General features: G+C 42.1%; 1 protein-coding gene and 1 non-coding gene across 10 annotated transcripts in view; both read right to left on the reverse strand.

The window, feature by feature from the left end:
- Nucleotides 1-21,200, reverse strand: part of BEND7 (BEN domain containing 7) — an 83,272-nt gene that overhangs the window by 24,272 nt on the left and 37,800 nt on the right. For all 9 annotated transcript variants that reach the window (XM_068561648.1, XM_068561623.1, XM_068561642.1 and 6 more), the window contains one exon: nt 16,802-17,027. In XM_068561648.1, the coding sequence (XP_068417749.1) occupies nt 16,802-17,027 (226 nt within the window). The remainder of the gene's footprint in view (nt 1-16,801; nt 17,028-21,200) is intronic.
- Nucleotides 10,004-10,076, reverse strand: TRNAR-CCU (transfer RNA arginine (anticodon CCU)). The gene has a single exon. It is a non-coding gene; the product is annotated as a tRNA-Arg (tRNA).

Consider the following 21,200-nt stretch of genomic DNA (forward strand, 5'->3'; position numbering starts at 1 on the left):
TCCTTGATACTCTCTTTGAGGCACCAAGGTGCCATCAGGATGGATGCTAAAAAAACACAGGGATGGGGGGGCTTCCCTGGTGGCGCAGTGGTTGAGAATCTGCCTGCTAATGCAGGGGACACGGGTTCGAGCCCTGGTCTGGGAGGATCCCACATGCCGTGGAGCAACTGGGCCCGTGAACCACAACTGCTGAGCCTGCGCGTCTGGAGCCTGTGCTCCGCAACAAGAGAGGCCGCGATAGTGAGAGGCCCGCGCACCGCGATGAAGAGTGGCCCCCACTTGCCGCAGCTAGAGAAAGCCCTAGCACAGAAACGAAGACCCAACATAGCAATCAATCAATCAATCAATCAATCAATCTTTAAAAAAAAAAACAAAACACAGGGATGGATAAGTATACAGATATATCAAGAAGTCTTGAGATGGTAAAGACAGAAAATGGCACATTTAGTCTGTTTAGGGATTCCATCTTGGGATTTATTTAAAATCAAAATCCCACAAGAAAATTATTACACTTTACCTTGTGGAGATGATTACCCTCTGGCATGAATGAAAGTGCGAGAAACTACACTTCCTGTATTGCGCGTTGTGGAGACCGCTCTTTGACATTTAACAATAATCCACGCTTTCAGAGCCCCCACGAATACAAATTAGGGTTTATGCTCAGGATCGCCTTGATGGTTTTGATTGACACGATTTATACCCTTCTTGAGTGCTCTGCACCACTTGATTTGTCTGTTGCTGTTTTTCTTCTATCTTCAAACTTATATTCTGCCTTCTCGAATTTCAGCTGCCCTCTTCCAACTGGTCATGGAGAAGTTGTGTGCTTATCCTGTTATTCATGCCTTGTATACATCCAATGGGGTGGAGTTGTGTTTTCTTTTTTAAATAAATTTATTTATTTATTTAATTTATTCTTTTGGCTGCGTTGGGTCTTCGTTGCTGCACGGGCTTTCTCTAGTTGCGGCGAGCGGGGGCTACTCTTCCTTGCGGTGCGCGGGCTTCTCATTGCGGTGGCTTCTCTTGTTGCGGAGCACAGGCTGTAGGCGTGCAGGCTCAGTAGTTGTGGCTCGTGGGCTCTAGAGTGCAGGCTCAGTAGTTGTGGTGCACGGGCTTAGTTGCTCCGCGGCCTGTGGGATCTTCCTGGACCAGGGCTCAAACCCGTGTCCCCTGCATTGGCAGGCAGATTCTTAACCACTGCACCACCAGGGAAGTCCTGGAGTTGTGTTTTGATTTTTAAGAAACCACCTTTTTCAGTGAGGATGAAGTGACTGCCTGATTCCCTCCATCCCTCTTTCTTTCCTTCCTGCATTTATTGATTGTTAATTATGTTTCACGTGCCACGGAATATGCAAAGCAAATATTCCCCATGTAAGATTTGCTCCCTAGGAACTTACAGTCTTGTTGGAAAGATAAGATGTCTAAACACAAGTAGGATGACCATAGATCCTGATTTGCCCAGGATAGTTCAAAATGTCTGTTTTCCTGGTGAAATGATTAACAGCACCATTTTCATTCTCAAAAGAGTCCCAGTTTGGGCAATAAATGATACAGTCATCCTTCACATAAACAATGAGTAGCAAAGCTAAGGGTCAGGATGTATTGCTAAGTGATCTAAAGGTAACATGTGCCATAGGAATTTAGAGAAAGGAGAAATCAATGGAGGCTCGGGCATCAGGAGAAAGTTCATGGGAGAGATGATGAGACTTGGGCCGAACTAAGAAGAATGAGCTGGATTTGTCTACAAAGAGAGAAGAGCACTGTAGCCCTGGGGGACACAGCACAACTCAAAGTCCAAAATGAGTATGTGATGCTTGAGGAACAGTGTCAGTGCTGGGCTGGGTCGCCGGGTAGGAGCCCAGGGAGATGTGGTTGGGAGGAGAGGAAAATCAAGTTACGGGAAGTCTGGGAAAGGCCAGGGTTTGCACTTGATTTCATGGGCAAAGAAGCAGTAGGAAAAACGTCATGAACTCTTGTCTTACGGAAGAAGAAATGAGGGGCAGGGAGGATATTTAAAGAGTGTTTCTGCCAAACTTCAGGGACAAGGTGCTGGACAGCTGGCCTAGGATGGTGTCAGAGAAGCCAGAGACCGGAGAATGGGAGAGGAAGGACAAAATGAACAGACGGGACCGGGTCGTGAAGTGGGGTTAGTAGCAGAAGAAAAAAAAAAAAAGGCATTGACGGTGATTCTGAACTTTCAAACTTGAAAAGTAGGAGAATGTTGATGCCTCTGTCAAAAATAACGTGTCTGCTACATCAATAACCTATTTAGTATCTATCTCCCCGACCTCTGTTCTCTACTACCAGTTACTCCCCATACTAACACTTTCAGCTCGCTGAGGACAGGGAGTGGGTCCTACCCAGAGCCTGGTGTGTAACAGAGGCACACAGTAAAGGAATTAATGAATGAATAAATGAATGAATGAATAAATAGCTTGCATAAAAAAATGTGTCTGCTAGGGGGTGTTAGTGTTAGAAGCCCCAGGCCACCTTTCAGGTGATGCACGTGTGGGTAAGAAGGACCACCCCTGACTCTAGAAAGAGGCCAGGACAGGCCCCCATGCCCGGTGGTTAGGCCGGATGTCCTGCGTGTCTTGGTCCCTGCTGTCAACTGTCTCCCTTGCTCCGGGCTTCTGTCCACATTTCTACTTAGGATTTGCCCGCACTTAGCTGTAGATGGCTAAGCTGCCTCCACACGGGGGGAGATGAAGAGGCTGGGGGAGACATGTGCATAACATAACCAACACTGGATGTGCTCTGTGATCAAAGGAACAGGGTGGATGCAGGGGCACCAGGGTTCTGAGAAATCCCAGGAGCTGATGATGGAGAAGTGTCAAAATCTAACCAAGAGCCAGAAGCACCAGAAAGAAGAACCTGGAAACACAGTCAGCACAACAGAAGACTTGACTCTAAGGAGCAGTCGGTGAGAAAACCCGACTAATTCCGAGAGGCAGCGTCTCTCTCTTCTAAGGATGCCTTTAACCGGACAGATGCAGCCAGGCTCGCTCTCATACAAAGATGTCTTCAAGGCAGCCACAGTAGATGACAGCTTTCAGTTCAATTTTAAATAAAGGTCTATGGATTTTGAGGCATTTTCTTAATGGAAGCTGACACAGATCCTTAGTTTTTTTGTGGGCTTACCATCAGTCCCTAGTACTACGGTGACAGCAACTATTCCATGATCAGCTGCATAAACCCCTCTAGGGCAGCGATCCAAGCAAATGTCAATTCCCGAGTCTCTCAGATTTCTGCAGCATACCTTGTATGAGAGAGTCAATAACTCTTCGTGGAAATGAATTAAAATAATTGGCAGATCACTAGCACCAACGATAGGTCCAGGAGAAAAGCTACGAGGAATGCAATTTGACCAATTTTGGACTCATTATCCAATTCTGCTTCCCAGCAGTGGGAAAGAAAATAGGAGAGATGTGGCATTACCTGAAGATACTCGTGAGCGTTTCAGATCAGCCACACGATTCAGGGATCTAAGGGAAGAAGAGACGGGCTACACAGAAAACACTGTTTGCTAGGTTCAGGGCTGTGGCTAGCCCACGTCATGCCATGATGCAAATTAGAAAGTTGCCCCTTCCTTGGGACATGTGACTTGCCTCTGCCAGAAAACTGTCATGATAAATAAACAAATCGACAACGTCCACAAGGGGAAGGGTGCCCATAACACTGCAAAACACACAGTCATGCTATAGTGGCCCTGCTTGTGCGACAGAAACTCATCTCTTTTGACAGGAGGCTGTTTATGTTTATGAACATAAACATATGAAATGCAGGCTGTTTATGAAATGCAGGCTGGGTGAGAATTCAGTAACCGGGACTTAGAACTGAGTCCCTGCAAGTTAATCCACAGTGGGTTGCCATCCGTGGTGTGGTGGGCTGAAGACAGATCAACAAAAGCCACAAACTCCTTCTTAACGAATGTCTCCACGTTTCCCTTTGCTCCTTATGCGGATAGAGTTGTCATTTTGAGGAAGGGGAGGTTCCTTTTCTGAGCTTACGGAAGACCAGTGACAAAGCAGGGACAGTCTTGCCACTCTCTCTGGCCCCAACCCGAAGGATTCTGGTTCATTAAGTCTGGGATGGGGCCGAGGCAGCTTTAAGAAGCACAGCCCCGGTTGAAAACCCCTGGGGCAAACTGTGTTTGGGTCCATTGCAATGGCATTTATATTCAAGAAGTTAAACGCTTAAAGGTGAACGGGTTGGTGAGGACTCATGGCCCAACGCTTAGAATAGACTTTCAACAGTTCTGGAGGCGAAAGGCTTTCACGCAATGTCTTACTTCACTGAAGCGGCATTGAAATTATTCTGTAAGTCAACCTCTTCCATTCTCTTTGCATCTGGGACACTGCTCATCCTTCAAGGTCTGGTTCTGATGTCACCTGTTCCGTGAGCCCTTCTCTTACTGGGATTTCCAGCCTCTGTGCTTTCTCCCTCCACGAATAATGGGCACTTGACGTTTATTCTGTTCTATCTTGGAGACGGTTCTAGGTCCTGGCTCACCGTTTACATGTCTGTCACTCCGCTGGACTGCGCGCTCCTGAAGGTCAGGGGCCACGCCTCACTAGTCTCTGTCACCCGTTCCTGCCTCACAGTGGGTGCGTAATAAGCGCGAGCGTGGCTAACAGCAGCGTCACGCCTGCTGATGATTTCTACGTTTGTGAGGTCAGTGAAAATACTGCCAACGGTTTGGTGCTCTCGTGACTTATCCAGTATCGGAAAAGCGGCAAAGACCAGTGGGTCTTCTGTATCGCACTGTTTGGTGCGCAAGTTGGCTGGCTCCGTGCTTCAAATATGCCATCGGGGAGCCTGGCCGAGTGCTTGCCAAGAACGGAGATGACATTTTCTGTAGTGATGATAAAGCTTCCCAGAAAACGACACATTTGTTTATTGCTCCACCTGCTAGACTTGCGCTGAAGTCTGGCAATGCTCCTCTTCCACTTTGGTAAACGAGGCAGTTAACCACTCAAGTCCTGGGAGGCACTGCGGGCTCGTCTGAAACCAGGGCCCTTGTGTAACACAACAGGGAAGAATCAGTTTAAGCCCCGGCGAGTCATCGGATGAGAGCCGCTGACACACGTTATCTTCTCATTTGCTCCAGGAGAGACGCAGGGCAGCCTACAGGAAAAGGGCGCTCTTAGCAACAGGGGAGGACGGACGTGTGCAGGAGGGCTGTGCAGCCAGTACGATCGCGACTGATCGAACCAGCGGTCAGCATCGGAGCTGGGATGGCACTGCTCTTCCCAGGGTGGTCTGGGAACAGCCTGCCCCAGTCACCTGCAGGTGCTTGTTCAAAATCCAGATTCCCGGGATTACCCTACACCTACTGAATTAACCTCCGAGGATGGGACCCAGAAATCTGGCAATTTTGAACCAATACCTCAGGTAATTCTGGTGCACACTGAAATATGAGACCAGCTAGGGAAGGGGCTGAACACACAGGGCTCTGCGTATGGAATGACCAAGATTCAACATCACCCACCTGTCACTGGGCCTCCATAAAAAGAGGGAGAATGGCAAACAACAACACCTAGGTAACAGTTACAGACAAGCTATGAATCTGATGTCATTAAATAGTCATTATAGATTACTTTGTTGTCATGTATTATGCAGGTCTATCCTGTTTTAAGCTGATCCGATATGTAAAAATCTGAACAGATTAGTTAACAAATGAATATTCATTTTCTAAAAGGATTTCTTGAATGAAAGCATTTATCAACTGGTTCCAATGGCCAAACACTTCAACTAGAATTGAATTTACATGCAACGCTGGAAGACTACTTCCTCGCAGGGCAACTTGTACACTCTTTCTTTGTGGTTCTGTGCACTGGAAGAGTCTCTTTCCCTAGGGAAGGGATCACACTTCTGTTTTTCTCTCTACTATGACGGGACTGATTCTCACTGTCTTCAAAGGAAGACCTGCCCTTGAAGCTAGTAAATAAACTGAAGGACAGCTAAGCTTTACCTAGAAATTCATTCTGAATACAACACAGCAACTGAGCGGTCATTTAAAATCATTAGTATGGCCACCTTCCCAGTGGAATTTATAAAGAATCCAAAGTGCTAAATTTTAAGATAGAAATTTAAAGCTGAGACCCCTTTCTTTCTTTTCATATAGTCCTCATAGAAGGTATGAAGTAATGGCTCTGGAGTGGGAGAGGCCTGGGGTTAAATCTCGGCTCTCCCACTTACTAGTTGTTTCCTTTAAGTTTACTTAACTTCTCACAGCCTCAGTTTCCTCTCCCATAAATGGAACTAAAATCATCAACATCGTAGGGGTATTCGAATCCAAGCTGATGTTTCAGCCTTGTTCTTACAGGGAGTTCTCAGAACACGCAGAAGTTACTATCAAGACATAAGAAATCAGATGTAGATTCCACTCGCAAACATATTAAAGTCTATTTGAGATCAGATAGAAAACAGCTATTCACTTTTGGGGAATAAATCCAAGGAAATGAGTGACGATATACAATAAAAATGGAAAATAAAGGAATTCCAAAATGGCAAATATAGACCCTACGTGTCTCTAGAGTTGCTGGAATAAAAGGAGAGGTTTTGGTGGTCTGTTCCGCAGAGCCTATGAGAGGGTGAGGTCACATGAAGTGTCAGAAGCATAGTCGAGTGTTTGGAGCACCACCACCCAAGGAGGGCTCCCGCCCAGGGATGCTCTGATCCCCACGGGCCATCCCAGCCGGTCAGCAGCACTGATGCGCCCCGAGAGCAGCAGTGCAGTTTGTGCTACGTGGAGTGAACGAAGGGCAGTAGAGTGGTTCTTGCACTGGATAAGCAGACGTCATTTCCTCTGAATGCAAGAGGATTCAAAAACCTAGTATAGTTTGATAGTAATAAAACTTTCTCAGTTAATCACTATGAAGCTGAATTAAAAACCATAACCCAGGTTCTAAAAATGGCTTTACTGCAACTACACTTTTCTGAAGAGCATTCAGACGTGCAATGATTATGTCAATATCTGATAACTCTCACTAGGTCACCCTGTGTGGTCTCCTGGGCATAGGACACCAAGAACTAGGTGGTCTTTGGCAGGTAAAGCATAAAGGGAGGAGAGTACACCTGGGTCCTGACCTCCATTCTGCATCCTGGCTGTAAAATCATTTCCAAATTAAATCTAGGATACTAAACTATCCTTAGCACCAAAACCTAAGACTCCACTTAATAAGATCCTAAGTTGCTTCTTCCCAGAGTTAAATTCAAAGTGCTCAGGTGAATGTTTCTAATTAAGGATCATCAACACCTTGGGTCATACCTATAAATGAATTTTTAATGAATTACCAATAAGTGGTACCTACCATAAAACAGATGAGACTGTGAAAAGCGTGATCTCTACAAAGAGGCTTATACATATTTTTCAAGATACTGTACTATGGGGAATCTTAATTATAACTACGAAGAGCTATGTTAACAATCCCACAATAAACTCTGCTTTTTCAGTCCACTTCTGTTCCTATTTACGAGCATTTTACAGGTTTTCCTTATCTTGTTTCCCATTCTTGTCTTAACCAACCTCATCACTTTGTTTGAAACAAAATCCAGCCTCCACTGTTGTTTTTACTGAAGGTTTTATAAAATCAACCAGTCTATGTATATTCCTAGGTTGCAGAACTTTTCAAATTAATACAGTATTGGTGAACTGTCCCATAAAGGATGGAGGAAGAAAGACTGAGTATTTAGTATTTGCAAAATCTTTTCAAAATATGTGGTAGACAGCAGTAGTAACATGAGTAGTCTTCTTGCCATTATTATGTAGAAAGAAACAATTTTATCGCTTTGCCAGATTACTCAGATTCGAAAGACTTGGTTAGGGAAATAAATTTCTTTTTTTAACTCTAATAATAGCATGAAAAACTGGGTATAATTATTCAATAAGACCGTCAATTAGGAGTTGCTCAGATTTCCTGGGTCTCTCCCATGTATACATGGTATTAAATTTTGTGTGATTTTTCTCTTGTTAAAGAAAAAAAAAAAAGACCTTCAATTAATAGCTACTTCCAAAAATCGCTTTATAGTATAGTATGTGGGTTAATAAACTTTTAGCGAGTCAAAGTATGGCATGAAAAGAAAAAAAGTATTAGGGAATTAAGAGAATTATATTCAAATTTATATTCAGTTTTGGTTTCCTTTTTTTTGTTTGTTTCATGGGCACTTTATTAAGTGGTAGAAATTTACAGCAACATTTTGACATCAATCGTTCCAAATTAGGTGTGAGAAGACCTGAGGATGGAGGTTTAGTACTAGGCCCATTATGTCAATAAATTAAGGGCAAAGTCAAGATGAAAAATAAAAACCTATGTCCATTCACTCACCCAACGTGTCTTCATGGAAACCCGACCGTGTGTAGAGCTCTCAGTGAAGTGCAACAGGTAATAAAAAATAGGAAGACAAAGTTTCTTCTCAAGGTGCTTGTAAGAAATTGTCAGAATAAATCAGGTAAGAACGTTGGCTGATCTGTATGAACAGGATGTCTTCGTACGAGAGACAAACCTGACACCACATTCATACTTTGGATGAGGATTGTAGGAATGTACACGGTACCCTCTGAAGAGTGGGATGATGGAGGCCTTTCAGCTGTCTATGCTTTTTTATGGTTTGGATTTTTTACAAGCGTGTGTTATTTTTGTAATCAAGGAAAAAAAAGTCAAAACTGAAATATTTCTATGAATCAACACGGTAAGTAAACAAGTGAAGATACAATATCTGTGGCCTTAGGTTGTTGGTGCCTTATGGGTGGATTTCTGTCTGTTTTAAAGTTACTCTGTTGTTCTAAAAGAATTTTTTAATGCCAGGTTTAATTCAACAATAAAAGAAGAGTATGGAAAGTGTAAGTTCTTTGGTTTGAATAATCTGCTTTATTATGCATTGGGGGCAGAAGAGCCCTCATTGCCATTTTTATTTCTAGCTAAAGAGGAGGGCTGTGAAGAAGATGAAGGGATGTTTTCTATTTCTGTTTCTAATATACTTTTTCAAACTACTGTATGATGTCCAGTCTAGATTGAAAATGGTAGCGTAAAACCCGTATCAGTCTACTTGTAATGATATATTTCATTGTCATCTATGATTAGGGTAACTCTTCTGTCATTAAAATGGAACACAGTCATTTATGATTCCCTAATTTCCAAACACTTTCATATTGTTAATATACTGCCCTGGAAAAAAAGAACATTAAAACAATCCCTGGCTACATGTCAGCATGTTTAAAAGCTTCAGCATGAAAAGCATCAGCAGCCTTGCGCTTCATGTTTCCAGAAGTCCCAGCCATATTAAATCCAAATGGGACCCTTCTTCACTTCAGCAAGTCCCAGTTACATCATTGACTATTTGTCAAATTCTGTAATCTTGTTTTTAGTGTCGCTTGAGGCTGAATCATTCTTTTCAGAAACGGCACAGATTGTGATATCTCTGTAGCTTACTTAGTACAACTCAACTGTCACTTTAAGTGAAAAAACTCTGTTGGAGAATGAGAAGTTTTCTGTTAATGAAGGCTCATGTCCTTCTGGCCGTGAACAAAGGCTGCCTGGTACTTGCTAACTCCATTTAAAAATCGTATTATTTTGCAAAGTTAACTGTGGGATTCCAAGTGCCCTCTGAGTGCTATTGAATTCATTTACTCATTTTGCACGGTGGGGGGACCAGGGGTTGGGGGGCAGCGCTCTGTGTGTCCGTCCCAGTCCACAGCCAGACAACACGGCAACCCGGGCAGGGAGGGACATCCCGAGCAGTGATTCTGGGGTAACTGACGCCTGATCCGAAATTTCATTTTCATGGCAGTTGTGTTTATATTTGCAAATTCATTTACATTCTTTCTGAAAGTCACATCTAAATACTTCTGTTACCTAAAATTACATTAATCAGAGTCCTAAGTAAGGACATTTTATTTTATTTATTTTTAAAAAGATTTGTTTATTTATTTTTGCTGTGTGCCAGGTCTTAGTTGCAGCATGCAGGATCTTTTTTTTTTTTAGTTGCATTATGTGGGATCCAGTTCCCTGACCAGGGATCGAACCTGGGCCCCCTGCGTTAGGAGCGCAGAGTCTTACCAGCTGGAACACCAGGAAAGTCCCAAGGACATTTTAAAAGTAAGAAATAAATAAGAAGGAAAATTAAATTTAATCGTACCAAGATGGCGGAGTAGAAGGACGTGCTCTCACTCCCTCTTGCGAGAGCACCAGAATCACAACTGGCTGCTGGACAATCATTGACAGGAAGACCCTGGACTTCACCAAGGAGGATACCCCACGTCCAAGGACAGAGGAGAAGCCACAGTGAGACGGTAGGAGGGGCGCAATCAGAGTAAAATCAAATCCCATAACTGCTGGGTGGGTGACTCACAGACTGGCGAACACTTATACCACAGAAGTCCACCCACTGGAGTGAAGGTTCTGAGCCCCACGTCAGGCTTCCCAACCTGGGGGTCCGGCAACGGGAGGAGGAATTCCTAGAGAATCAGACTTTGAAGCCTAGTGGGAATTGATTGCAGGACTTTGACAGGACTGGGGGAAACAGAGACCCCACTCTTGGAGGGCACACACAAAGTAATGTGTGCATCGGGACCCAGGGGAAGGAGCAGTGACCCTGGGGGAGACTGAACCAGACCTACCTGCTGGTGTTGGGGGGTCTCCTGCAGAGGCGGGTGGTGGCTCTGTTTCACCGTGGGGATAAGGACACTGGCAGCAGAGGTTCTGGGAAGTGCTCCTTGGCGTGAGCCCTCCCAGAGTCTGCCATTAACCCCACCAAAGAGCACGGGTAGGCTCCAGTGTTGGGGTGCCTCAGGCAAAACAACCAACAGGGAGGGAACCCAGCCCCACCCATCAACAGTCAAGTGGATTAAGGTTTTACTGAGCTCTGACAGCCACAGCAACAGGGAGGGAACCCGGCCCCACCCATCAACAGTCAAGTGGATTAAGGTTTTGAGGAGCTCTGACTGCCGCAGGAACAGTCAGCTCTACCCACCACCAGAGGCTCCCATCAAGCCTCTTAGATAGCCTCAACCACCAGAGGGCAGACAGCAGAAGCAAGAAAAACTACAATCCTGCAGCCTGTGGACCAAAAACCACAGTTATAGAAAGATAGAGAAGATGAAAAGGCAGAGGGCTATGTACCAGATGAAGGAACAAGAAAAAACCCCAGAAAAACAACTAAATGAAGTGGAGATAGGCAACCTTCCAGAAAAAGAATTCAGAATAATGATAGTGAAGATGATCCAGGACCTCGGAATAAGAATGGAGGCAAAGATTGAGAAGATGCAAGAAATGATTAACAAAGACCTAGAAGAATTAAAGAACAAACAAACAGAGATGACCAATACAATAACTGAAATGAAAACTACACTAGAAGGAATCAATAGCAGAATAACTGAGGCAGAAGAACGGATAAGTGACCTGGAAGACAGAATGGTGGAATTCACTGCTGCGGAACAGACTAAAGAAAAAAGAATGAGAAGAAATGAAGACAGCCTAAGAGACCTCTGGGACAACACTAAACGCAACAACATTCGCATTATAGGGGTCCCAGAAGGAGAAGAGAGAGAGAAAGGACCAGAGAAAATATTTGAAGAGATTATAGTCGAAAACTTCCCTAACATGGGAAAGGAAATAGCCACCCAAGTCCAGGAAGCTCAGAGAGTCCCATACAGAATAAACCCAAGGAGAAACACGCCGAGACACATAGTAATCAAAGTGGCAAAAATTAAAGACAAAGAAAAATTACTGAAAGCAGCAAGGGAAAAACGACAAATAACATACAAGGGAACTCCCATAAGGTTAACAGCTGATTTCTCAGCAGAAACTCTGCAAGCCAGAAGGGGGTGGCATGATATACTTAAAGTGATGAAAGGGAAGAAACTACAACCAAGATTACTCTACCCGGCAAGGATCTCATTTAGATTTGATGGAGAAATCAAAAGCTTTACAGACAAGCAAAAGCTAAGAGAATTCAGCACCACCAAACCAGCTCTACAACAAATGCTAAAGGAACTTCTCTAAGTGGGAAACACAAGAGAAGAAAAGGACCTACAAAAACAAACCCAAAACAATTAAGAAAATGGTCATAGGAACATACATATTGATAATTACCTTAAACGTGAATGGATTAAATGCTCCAACCAAAAGACATAGACTGGCTGAATGGATACAAAAACAAGACCCATATATATGCTGTCTACAAGAGACCCACTTTAGACCTAGGGACACATACAGACTGAAAGTGAGGGGATGGAAAAAGATATTCCATGCAAATGGAAATCAAAAGAAAGCTGGAGTAGCTATACTCATATCAGATAAAATAGACTTTAAAATAAAGAATGTTACAAGAGACAAGGAAGGACACTACATAATGATCCAGGGATCAATCCAAGAAGAAGATATAACAATTATAAATATATATGCACCCAACATAGGAGCACCTCAATACATAAGGCAACTGTTAACAGCTATAAAAGAGGAAATCGACAGTACCACAATCATAGTGGGGGACTTTAACACCTCACGTACACCAATGGACAGATCATCCAAAATGAAAATAAATAAGGAAACAGAAGCTTTAAATGACACAATAGACCAGATAGATTTAATAGATATATATAGGACATTCCATCCAAAAACAGCAGATTACACGTTCTTCTCAAGTGCGCACGGAACATTCTCCAGGATAGATCACATCTTGGGTCACAAATCAAGCCTCAGTAAATTTAAGAAAATTGAAATCATATCAAGCATCTTTTCTGACCACAACGCTATGAGATTAGAAATGAATTACAGGGAAAAAAACGTAAAAAAGACAAACACATGGAGGCTAAACAATACGTTACTAAATAACCAAGAGATCACTGAAGAAATCAAAGAGGAAATCAAAAAATACCTAGAGACAAATGACAATGAAAACACGACGACCCAAAACCGATGGGATGCAGCAAAAGCAGTTCTAAGAGGGAAGTTTATAGCTATACAAGCCTACCTCAAGAAACAAGAAAAATCTCAAGTAAACAATCGAACCTTACACCTAAAGAAACTAGAGAAAGAAGAACAAACAAATCCCAAAGTTAGCAGAAGGAAAGAAATCATAAAGATCAGAGCAGAATTAAATGCAATAGAAACAAAGAAAACAATAGCAAAGATCAATAAAACTAAAAGCTGGTTCTTTGAGAAGATAAACAAAATTGATAAGCCATTAGCCAGACTCATCAAGAAAAAGAGGGAGAGGACTCAAATCAATAAAATCAGAAATGAAAAAGGAGAAGTTACAACAGACACCGCAGAAATACAGAGCATCCTAAGAGACTACTACAAGCAACTTTATGCCAATAAAATGGACAACCTGGAAGAAATGGACAAATTCTTAGAAAGGGATAACCTTCCAAGACTGAACCAGGAAGAAACAGAAAATATGAACAGACCAATCACAAGTAATGAAATTGAAACTGTGATTAAAAATCTTCCAACAAACAAAAGTCCAGGACCAGATGGCTTCACAGGTGAATTCTGTCAAACATTTAGAGAAGAGCTAACACCCATCCTTCTCAAACTCTTCCAAAAGATTGCAGAGGAAGGAACACTCCCAAACTCATTCTATGAGGCCACCATCACCCTGATACCAAAACCAGACAAAGACACTACAAAAAAAGAAAATTACAGACCAATATCACTGATGAATATAGATGCAAAAATCCTCAACAAAATACTAGCAAACAGAATCCAACAACACATTAAAAGGATCATACACCACGATCAAGTGGGATTTATCCCAGGGATGCAAGGATTCTTCAATATACGCAAGTCAATCAATGTGATACACCATATTAACAAATTGAAGAAGAAAAACCATATGATCATCTCAATAGATGCAGAAAAAGCTTTTGACAAAATTCAACACCCATTTCTGATAAAAACTCTCCAGAAAGTGGGCATAGAGGGAACCTACCTCAACATAATAAAGGCCATATATGACAAACCCACAGCAAACATCATTCTCAATGGTGAAAAACTGAAAGCATTTCCTCTAAGATCAGGAACGAGACAAGGATGTCCACTCTCACCACTATTATTCAACATAGTTCTGGAAGTCCTAGCCACGGCAATCAGAGAAGAAAAAGAAATAAAAGGAATACAAATTGGAAAAGAAGAAGTAAAGCTGTCACTGTTTGCGGATGACATGATACTATACATAGAGAATCCTAAAACTGCCACCAGAAAACTGCTAGAGCCAATTAATGAATATGGTAAAGTTGCAGGATACAAAATGAATGCACAGAAATCTCTTGCATTCCTATACACTAATGATGAAGAATCTGAAAGAGAAACTATGGAAACACTCCCATTTACCATTGCAACAAAAAGAATAAAATACCTAGGAATAAACCTACCTAGGGAGACAAAAGACCTGTATGCAGAAAACTATAAGACACTGATGAAAGAAATTAAAGATGATACCAACAGATGGAGAGATATACCATGTTCTTGGATTGGAAGAATCAACATTGTGAAAATGACTATACTACCCAAAGCAATCTACAGATTCAATGCAATCCCTATCAAATTACCAATGGCATTTTTTACGGAGCTAGAACAAATCATCTTAAAATCTGTATGGAGACACAAAAGACCCCGAATAGCCAAAGCAGTCTTGAGGGGAAAAAATGGAGCTGGAGGAATCAGACTCCCTGACTTCAGACTCTACTACAAAGCTACAGTAATCAAGACAATATGGTACTGGCACAAAAACAGAAACATAGATCAATGGAACAAGATAGAAAGCCCAGAGATTAACCCACGCACCTATGGTCAACTAATCTATGACAAAGGAGGCAAAGATATACAATGGAGAAAAGACAGTCTCTTCAATAAGTGGTGCTGGGAAAACTGGACAGCTACATGTAAAAGAATGAAATTAGAATACTCCCTAACACCATACACAAAAATAAACTCAAAATGGATTCGAGACCTAAATGTAAGACTGGACACTATAAAACTCTTAGAGGAAAACATAGGAAGAACACCCTTTGACATAAATCACAGCAAGATCTTTTTTGATCCACCTCCTAGAGTAATGGAAATAAAAACAAAAATAAACAAGTGGGACCTAATGAAACTTCAAAGCTTTTGCACAGCAAAGGAAACCATAAACAAGACGAAAAGACAACCCTCAGAATGGGAGAAAATATTTGCAAATGAATCAACGGACAAAGGATTAATCTCCAAAATATATAAACAGCTCATTCAGCTCAATATTAAAGAAACAAACACCCCAATCCAAAAATGGGCAGAAGACCTAAATAGACATTTCTCCAAAGAAGACATACAGACGGCCACGAAGCACATGAAAAGATGCTCAACATCACTAATTATTAGAGAAATGCAAATCAAAACTACAATGAGGTATCACCTCACTCCTGTTAGAATGGGCATCATCAGAAAATCTACAAACAACAAATGCTGGAGTGGGTGTGGAGAAAAGGGAACCCTCTTGCACTGTTGGTGGGAATGTAAATTGATACAGCCACTATGGAGAACAATATGGAGGTTCCTTAAAAAACTAAAAATAGAATGACCATATGACCCAGCAATCCCACTACTGGGCATATACCCAGAGAAAACCGTAATTCAAAAAGACACACGCACCCGAATGTTCATTGCAGCACTATTTACAATAGCCAGGTCATGGAAGCAACCTAAATGCCCATCAACAGACGAATGGATAAAGAAGTTGTGGTACATATGTACAATGGAATATTACTCAGCCATAAAAAGGAACGAAATTGAGTCATTTGTTGAGACGTGGATGGATCTAGAGACTGTCATACAGAGTGAAGTAAGTCAGAAAGAGAGAAACAAATATCGTATATTAATGCATGTATGTGGAACCTAGAAAAATGGTACAGATGAGCCAGTTTGCAGGGCAGAAGTTGAGACACAGATGTAGAGAACGGACATATGGACACCAACGGGGGAAAACTGCGGTGGGGTGGGGATGGTGGTGTGCTGAATTGGGCGATTGGGATTGAAATGTATACACTGATGTGTATAAAATTGATGCCTAAGAAGAACCTGCAGTATAAAAAAACAAACAAAACAACTAATACTAAACTTTCATTGGGCTATTTGTATGGAAATATGTTAATATAAATGTTTCAGACATTACATGAAATTTCTAAAAAGCTTAAAAAAAAAAAAAATTTAATCGTAACGCAGTGGGATTCAGACACACCTTCACAGGTGTTAATGGGGAGACCCAGGGACTTGTTTGCATGTAACTGGCACGACTGCATGTCACAAAACCAGAAGGAGCAGAGTAGGGTCTGGCTTCACAGTGGGATCACTTCCATTTAAAGTATATTTAGAAGCAGTGACCTGGTAAAGCAACTTCTGAACTTTGGAGAGAACTCTTTTACCTTCTTTTTTAAAAGAGCATCACAGCTTTATTCTTACTTACAACTAAAAATCTAAGTACAAGTCCTGTTTTGATGAAGTTCTTAGTTAGAAATGACTGAAAGGAAAAAATACTTCCATTTTCAAAGTTAGTTAAGGAACAACTTTTCGGTTCTGCAGCAGATCAGACTGGCTCTTAAATTCTGATTTTAACAAATTAACATCACCTTGAAATAGCAAATTCTAGTGGTATTTGGGGCGGAGAGTTAGGGAGCTCACACCCAAAAGCCAGGCTGGTGGGCAGATGGCCAGCGGCAAGTTAAATTCGCCTCTAGTTCATTTACTACACTTTCAGCTGCATCTTTATGGAATGAAGGCAAAGCTTAACAAAGACCCCGTAAAATGAAATGATGCAGACCAACCTTTTATTGCACCCACAATATTTTGGTCTAGTCCTTTCCGGTTGTCATTGAGTCCTCTTTTCCTCTTCCCATTGGGTAAGGAGTTAGCCAAAGTCTTGTCATCAAAAAATGCACACACCAGTTTTCTAAACAGAAGGCTTCCTGAGCGAGTGTAGTTTGACAGTATAGAGTCCAGCTGAGATTTAGGCATAAACACATCGAAGCCTTCAGCAAGTTGCACTTCTGGCTACCAAAAGAACATAAATATGTCATTAAAAGCAAGATTTGAAGCAACCATCTTTGGGCATATGTGCAACAAAAATACATCACTAGCTCTTGCAATGGCCATATACTCTGCAAAGCACACAGCCTCAGCTTTGTGTGCCAGTGTTTGCGATTTACAAAACCAATTACTAGTTACAATTCACCAAATGAGATGCTCTAATTCCGATATTAAGTCGTGTCAAAAGCAGTGGAAAGGAGTACGCTGAAAAAGCATTCTCATCCTTAGAAAAAGTTAAGAGAAAGCTGGATAATTACCAAAGCATTTAATTCTAGAGCTACCCAGGGGACTTGAGACTTCTGGGTGAAACGTCTTCATTTTGTAAAGGAGGGAACACAGACCCAAAGATACCATAACAAACATGACTTAAAAATAATTTAGACGTACTCAGTGCTTTACTGTTTACAGATCACTTTCTCCTGCGTTAAATAATTTGACCTCATTTGCCTAAGGACACGAACACGAGGCTACCCTCTAGGTCCCATGCTCTTGGCACTAGGCCAGTGGTTTTAAGCTGTGGAGCTGTATTCTTTTTCCTCCAGTGAAAACTTATGTCAACTAATACATAAAATAAACAAAAATGCTGAGCAGGTGCCCTGATCCCTGCTTTTGGGAGGAAAATCCGAAGCTCTATCCCAGAGCACCAGTGGAAAACCAGTGTGCAAGTCACAGTGCTTCCCTGCTGGGATTTCCTGGCTGGGATACTGGATCAGAAGGCCGATTAGGGGCCTTTCAACTTGGACTCTACCACATAAGGTCAGACACTGGTAATACATTCTCTATGTACACGCCACGGGCGTTTACAACCCACCTTTCCATCTTTCAACCCAGCTCACACCATTTCCTTTTCAAAGCCTTTCCTAACTGTTTCTTCTCCGAGGAGGCAGCTATGCGTGCTTTGTCACTGCTATTTATTTGACATACGTATATGACTGTGTTTATTATACCGTATTATAATTATTGATTAGATCACGGCCCTTCCTGTTGCCTGGAACTCAGGCTTTGTCATCTCTAGGGCCTGGCACATTGTAGGCGCTCAATAAATTTTTGTTATAATAGATAAAAGTTAATTAGTCATTATCTAAACTACTAAGTCATTTACTGTTGATTATAACACGACGACTTTAAAATTTTAACTTTAAGGTGAAGAAATGCAGTTGGTAAACTTCCGTTACAAAAAAAGTCAGAAGGAAACTTCACTTAGGATGTATCATAAAAGCTTTTTCTTAGGTACCATAGTTAAAACTTTGCAAACCTGATACTACTTTAGATTTTCTAAGTCATATTAGAAATGTGAGGATTTGGGACTAGTTTTTCTCCTGGAGAGTAGGAATTATTTTTGTTTGTCCTGCGGTCAGAGTAAAGGGCTCAGAGAAGGGCTTAAATGAATCAGATGACGTGGGGACGACTTGGGGCCCTGTTGCTCCCAAAGGGAATTCTCAACTGGATTTTCCAGAAAGTCATCTCACTTCCCCGCTCTACTTTGCCATTTGGCTTTTGGTCTCTGAATGCTTGGTAAATATCACTATGAACACAGTGCTGCCGGATGGTTTCCTGGCTTTTGCACCTCAGTGCTGGTGATGGTCTGCAAAGGCTGACCTTCTGTGCCCCCAACTCCCGGGACAGAAGCGGTACACTCGGCACTCAACGCACGTTTGTTGAATGATTTGATGTAGCAATGTTAGGATTGAGAGAATTCTACCATCAAAATCAAAGATGAAGTTTTATTTATAATCAGAATTTGATTTTGCACATCCTATGGCTGCCTTTAGACCTTTTATGCTAAATGAACTGACCCCAGATTTTTGCTAAGCGCTCCTGTATCATTTGGATGCCATTAAAAAAAAAAAAAGGACCGCAGTCTACTTTATAGAAACAGCAACTCACAGCGATTTGAGGACCCGGGCTGGGGGGTACAGTAGCCCTTAAATTTGCAAGAGAGAAAAGGGAAAGATACCATACCATCTTCTCTCGTTCAGGTATCTCTGCTGGATTCTGATACCACCAAGCAGGTGTTTAAAATTCAGCCATCTTGTAGGACTTGGACCCGGTTTGAGAGACTCTGACCTAAACTAGCCACCAGGCAGAACTAGCCACTTCTTTCTTCCCATATGCAGAGTATTTTCTACGAACTATGTTTCTGGCACTTTTCACACTGCATTTATTTAGTCGGGAGTTTGTGTTTCTCATCAGAATGTGTACTGTCTTTTGCATTCAGAGTGCCAAACACCCAACTAGCGCCTGATAGATTTTTCTCAGAATCAACAAAACACTATGTAAGAATTCATTCAAAATGACTAGTATTGATTTCGAGGTCTTTTATCCCCACATAAAGGAAGCATGTGTGGAGTCTGCCCTGCCCGGTCCAGCACGCCAGTCTTCTCCCCGCAGGGCCCATGCTGGCTCAGGGAGCAGGCTACCTAGAGAACACGGCCCTGGCTCAGTCAATCGATATTTACTCAGCATCCTCCGTGTGGAAGGAGTTTAAGGTCGGGCTCACTAGACGAGACACGTTCATAAACCCCCAGCATACAAAGTGGAGAACGATAAGTGCTACAAGAGGGGTACAGACCATTAGGCAGCATTTGGCTGGTGAGGGGGGGAGGGGTTTTGGTTAGGGGGCCAGGATAGCATTTTATCAGGGCCTTGGAGGTAGGATTTAGGAGAGAGATGCAGTTGCTGTTTCTGGCATCTGCTGCAACCCCTAAAACTAAGTCTCTGGAGGTTTCTGTGGAGCCAAGAGACTGCCTATGGGATCAGAGTAGCATGTTGATTTCTGAGACGCTCTCCCGACGCAGAAGCTGTCGATGCTTTGTGTTCTACTTTCTACTGCCAGACAGTTGTTGTTATTTTGGAGCGCTCCTTCCAGATCAAGGAACATGAACTGGCCCAGTTATGCGTCCCTTACAAAGGAGTCAGTTTTATTAGGTGGAGGCCAGCAGCAGAGGCCAAGGTGACTGGTCTCTGCCCCTCCCTGCTCCTCACATCCTTTCTTTCATGCAAGTTTCTTAGCTGGTTGTCAGCGAGCACTAAGGGGCCACAAAACAACAAACCAGTTCCTTTAAAAAAAAAAAAAAAAAAAGAGGGGAGCTTTACGTCCTGAGACATGAAGAAAAGATACAAGGTTGATTAATCTCAAATTTTTACTCTGAAACCTTTTTATTTCTTCCACTTTAGAAATATAATCACAGGTGGATTACAGCCGTGTAATGATCCACAACTTTGCACTTATATTTAAAAACAGGTTAAAACTCTTTAATTGCATGCTTGAATCTCTTCCTTTTGTTTACTGTCTAGTCGAAGCGAGATCTCTCTGCTTACGGACGATGGCTACGATAGAAACCACCACTATTCCAAATGAATATCATCTTAAAAGCTACACTTCCTTTGACAGAATTACTATTTGATACCCGAGTGAGGACAGACAGCTAATACACTAATTTACAGATTCTACTGATTACTGAAGTAATATGATCTTTAAATGATGACATCCAAAGTATGGGGCAGGATTTACGACACTTGGAGTCACCATTTTAAGAGTTAAGAGTCTGAATTCCCACTATAAATTTGGATTTCCATGTATGTCTTGCCGAGTTTCAGGACCTCAGCCACTTCGCACAGTTATGTGTCAAATGTTGAATTTTCCTATCCAGTGGTGTTAATAACATCTTACACCCAGTGAAGTTCGGGAGGCAAAAACTGCATGTAGTCATGAGGACTCTTGAACATGTTCTTGGACCCAGGCCTGTGGACATTAACCGTCTTGTTTCTCTCTGCATTTCAACTGTGGTCTCCCTTTGCTTAGAAGTAGTTGGGGTCAAGATCTAGTTTGGCTGGGGGGATCCCATAACACCTGGTAGACTAAAAGATTTTCCCCTAAGTCTCTCTGAACATATCATGTGACTCCCCTGTATAATCTAAAGAAAAATATGTAAAACTATTTTAAGGCAATCGTAACAAATTAATCACACAGGGAACATTTCTGATATTGGCTATTTTATATAAGGTATTGTCAGTAGCAAATTACAGTAAGACATGTAAAAAGCTACATGTGGTCATTGGTTAAAAGAGTAAAAGGAAGGGCATGACTGTTCATATTGGGCATTAGCCCCAGATTTTTAATTGCAAACTGGTTAA

This window comes from Eschrichtius robustus, chromosome 1 (assembly GCF_028021215.1).
Source record: "Eschrichtius robustus isolate mEscRob2 chromosome 1, mEscRob2.pri, whole genome shotgun sequence".
NCBI lineage: Eukaryota > Metazoa > Chordata > Mammalia > Artiodactyla > Eschrichtiidae > Eschrichtius > Eschrichtius robustus.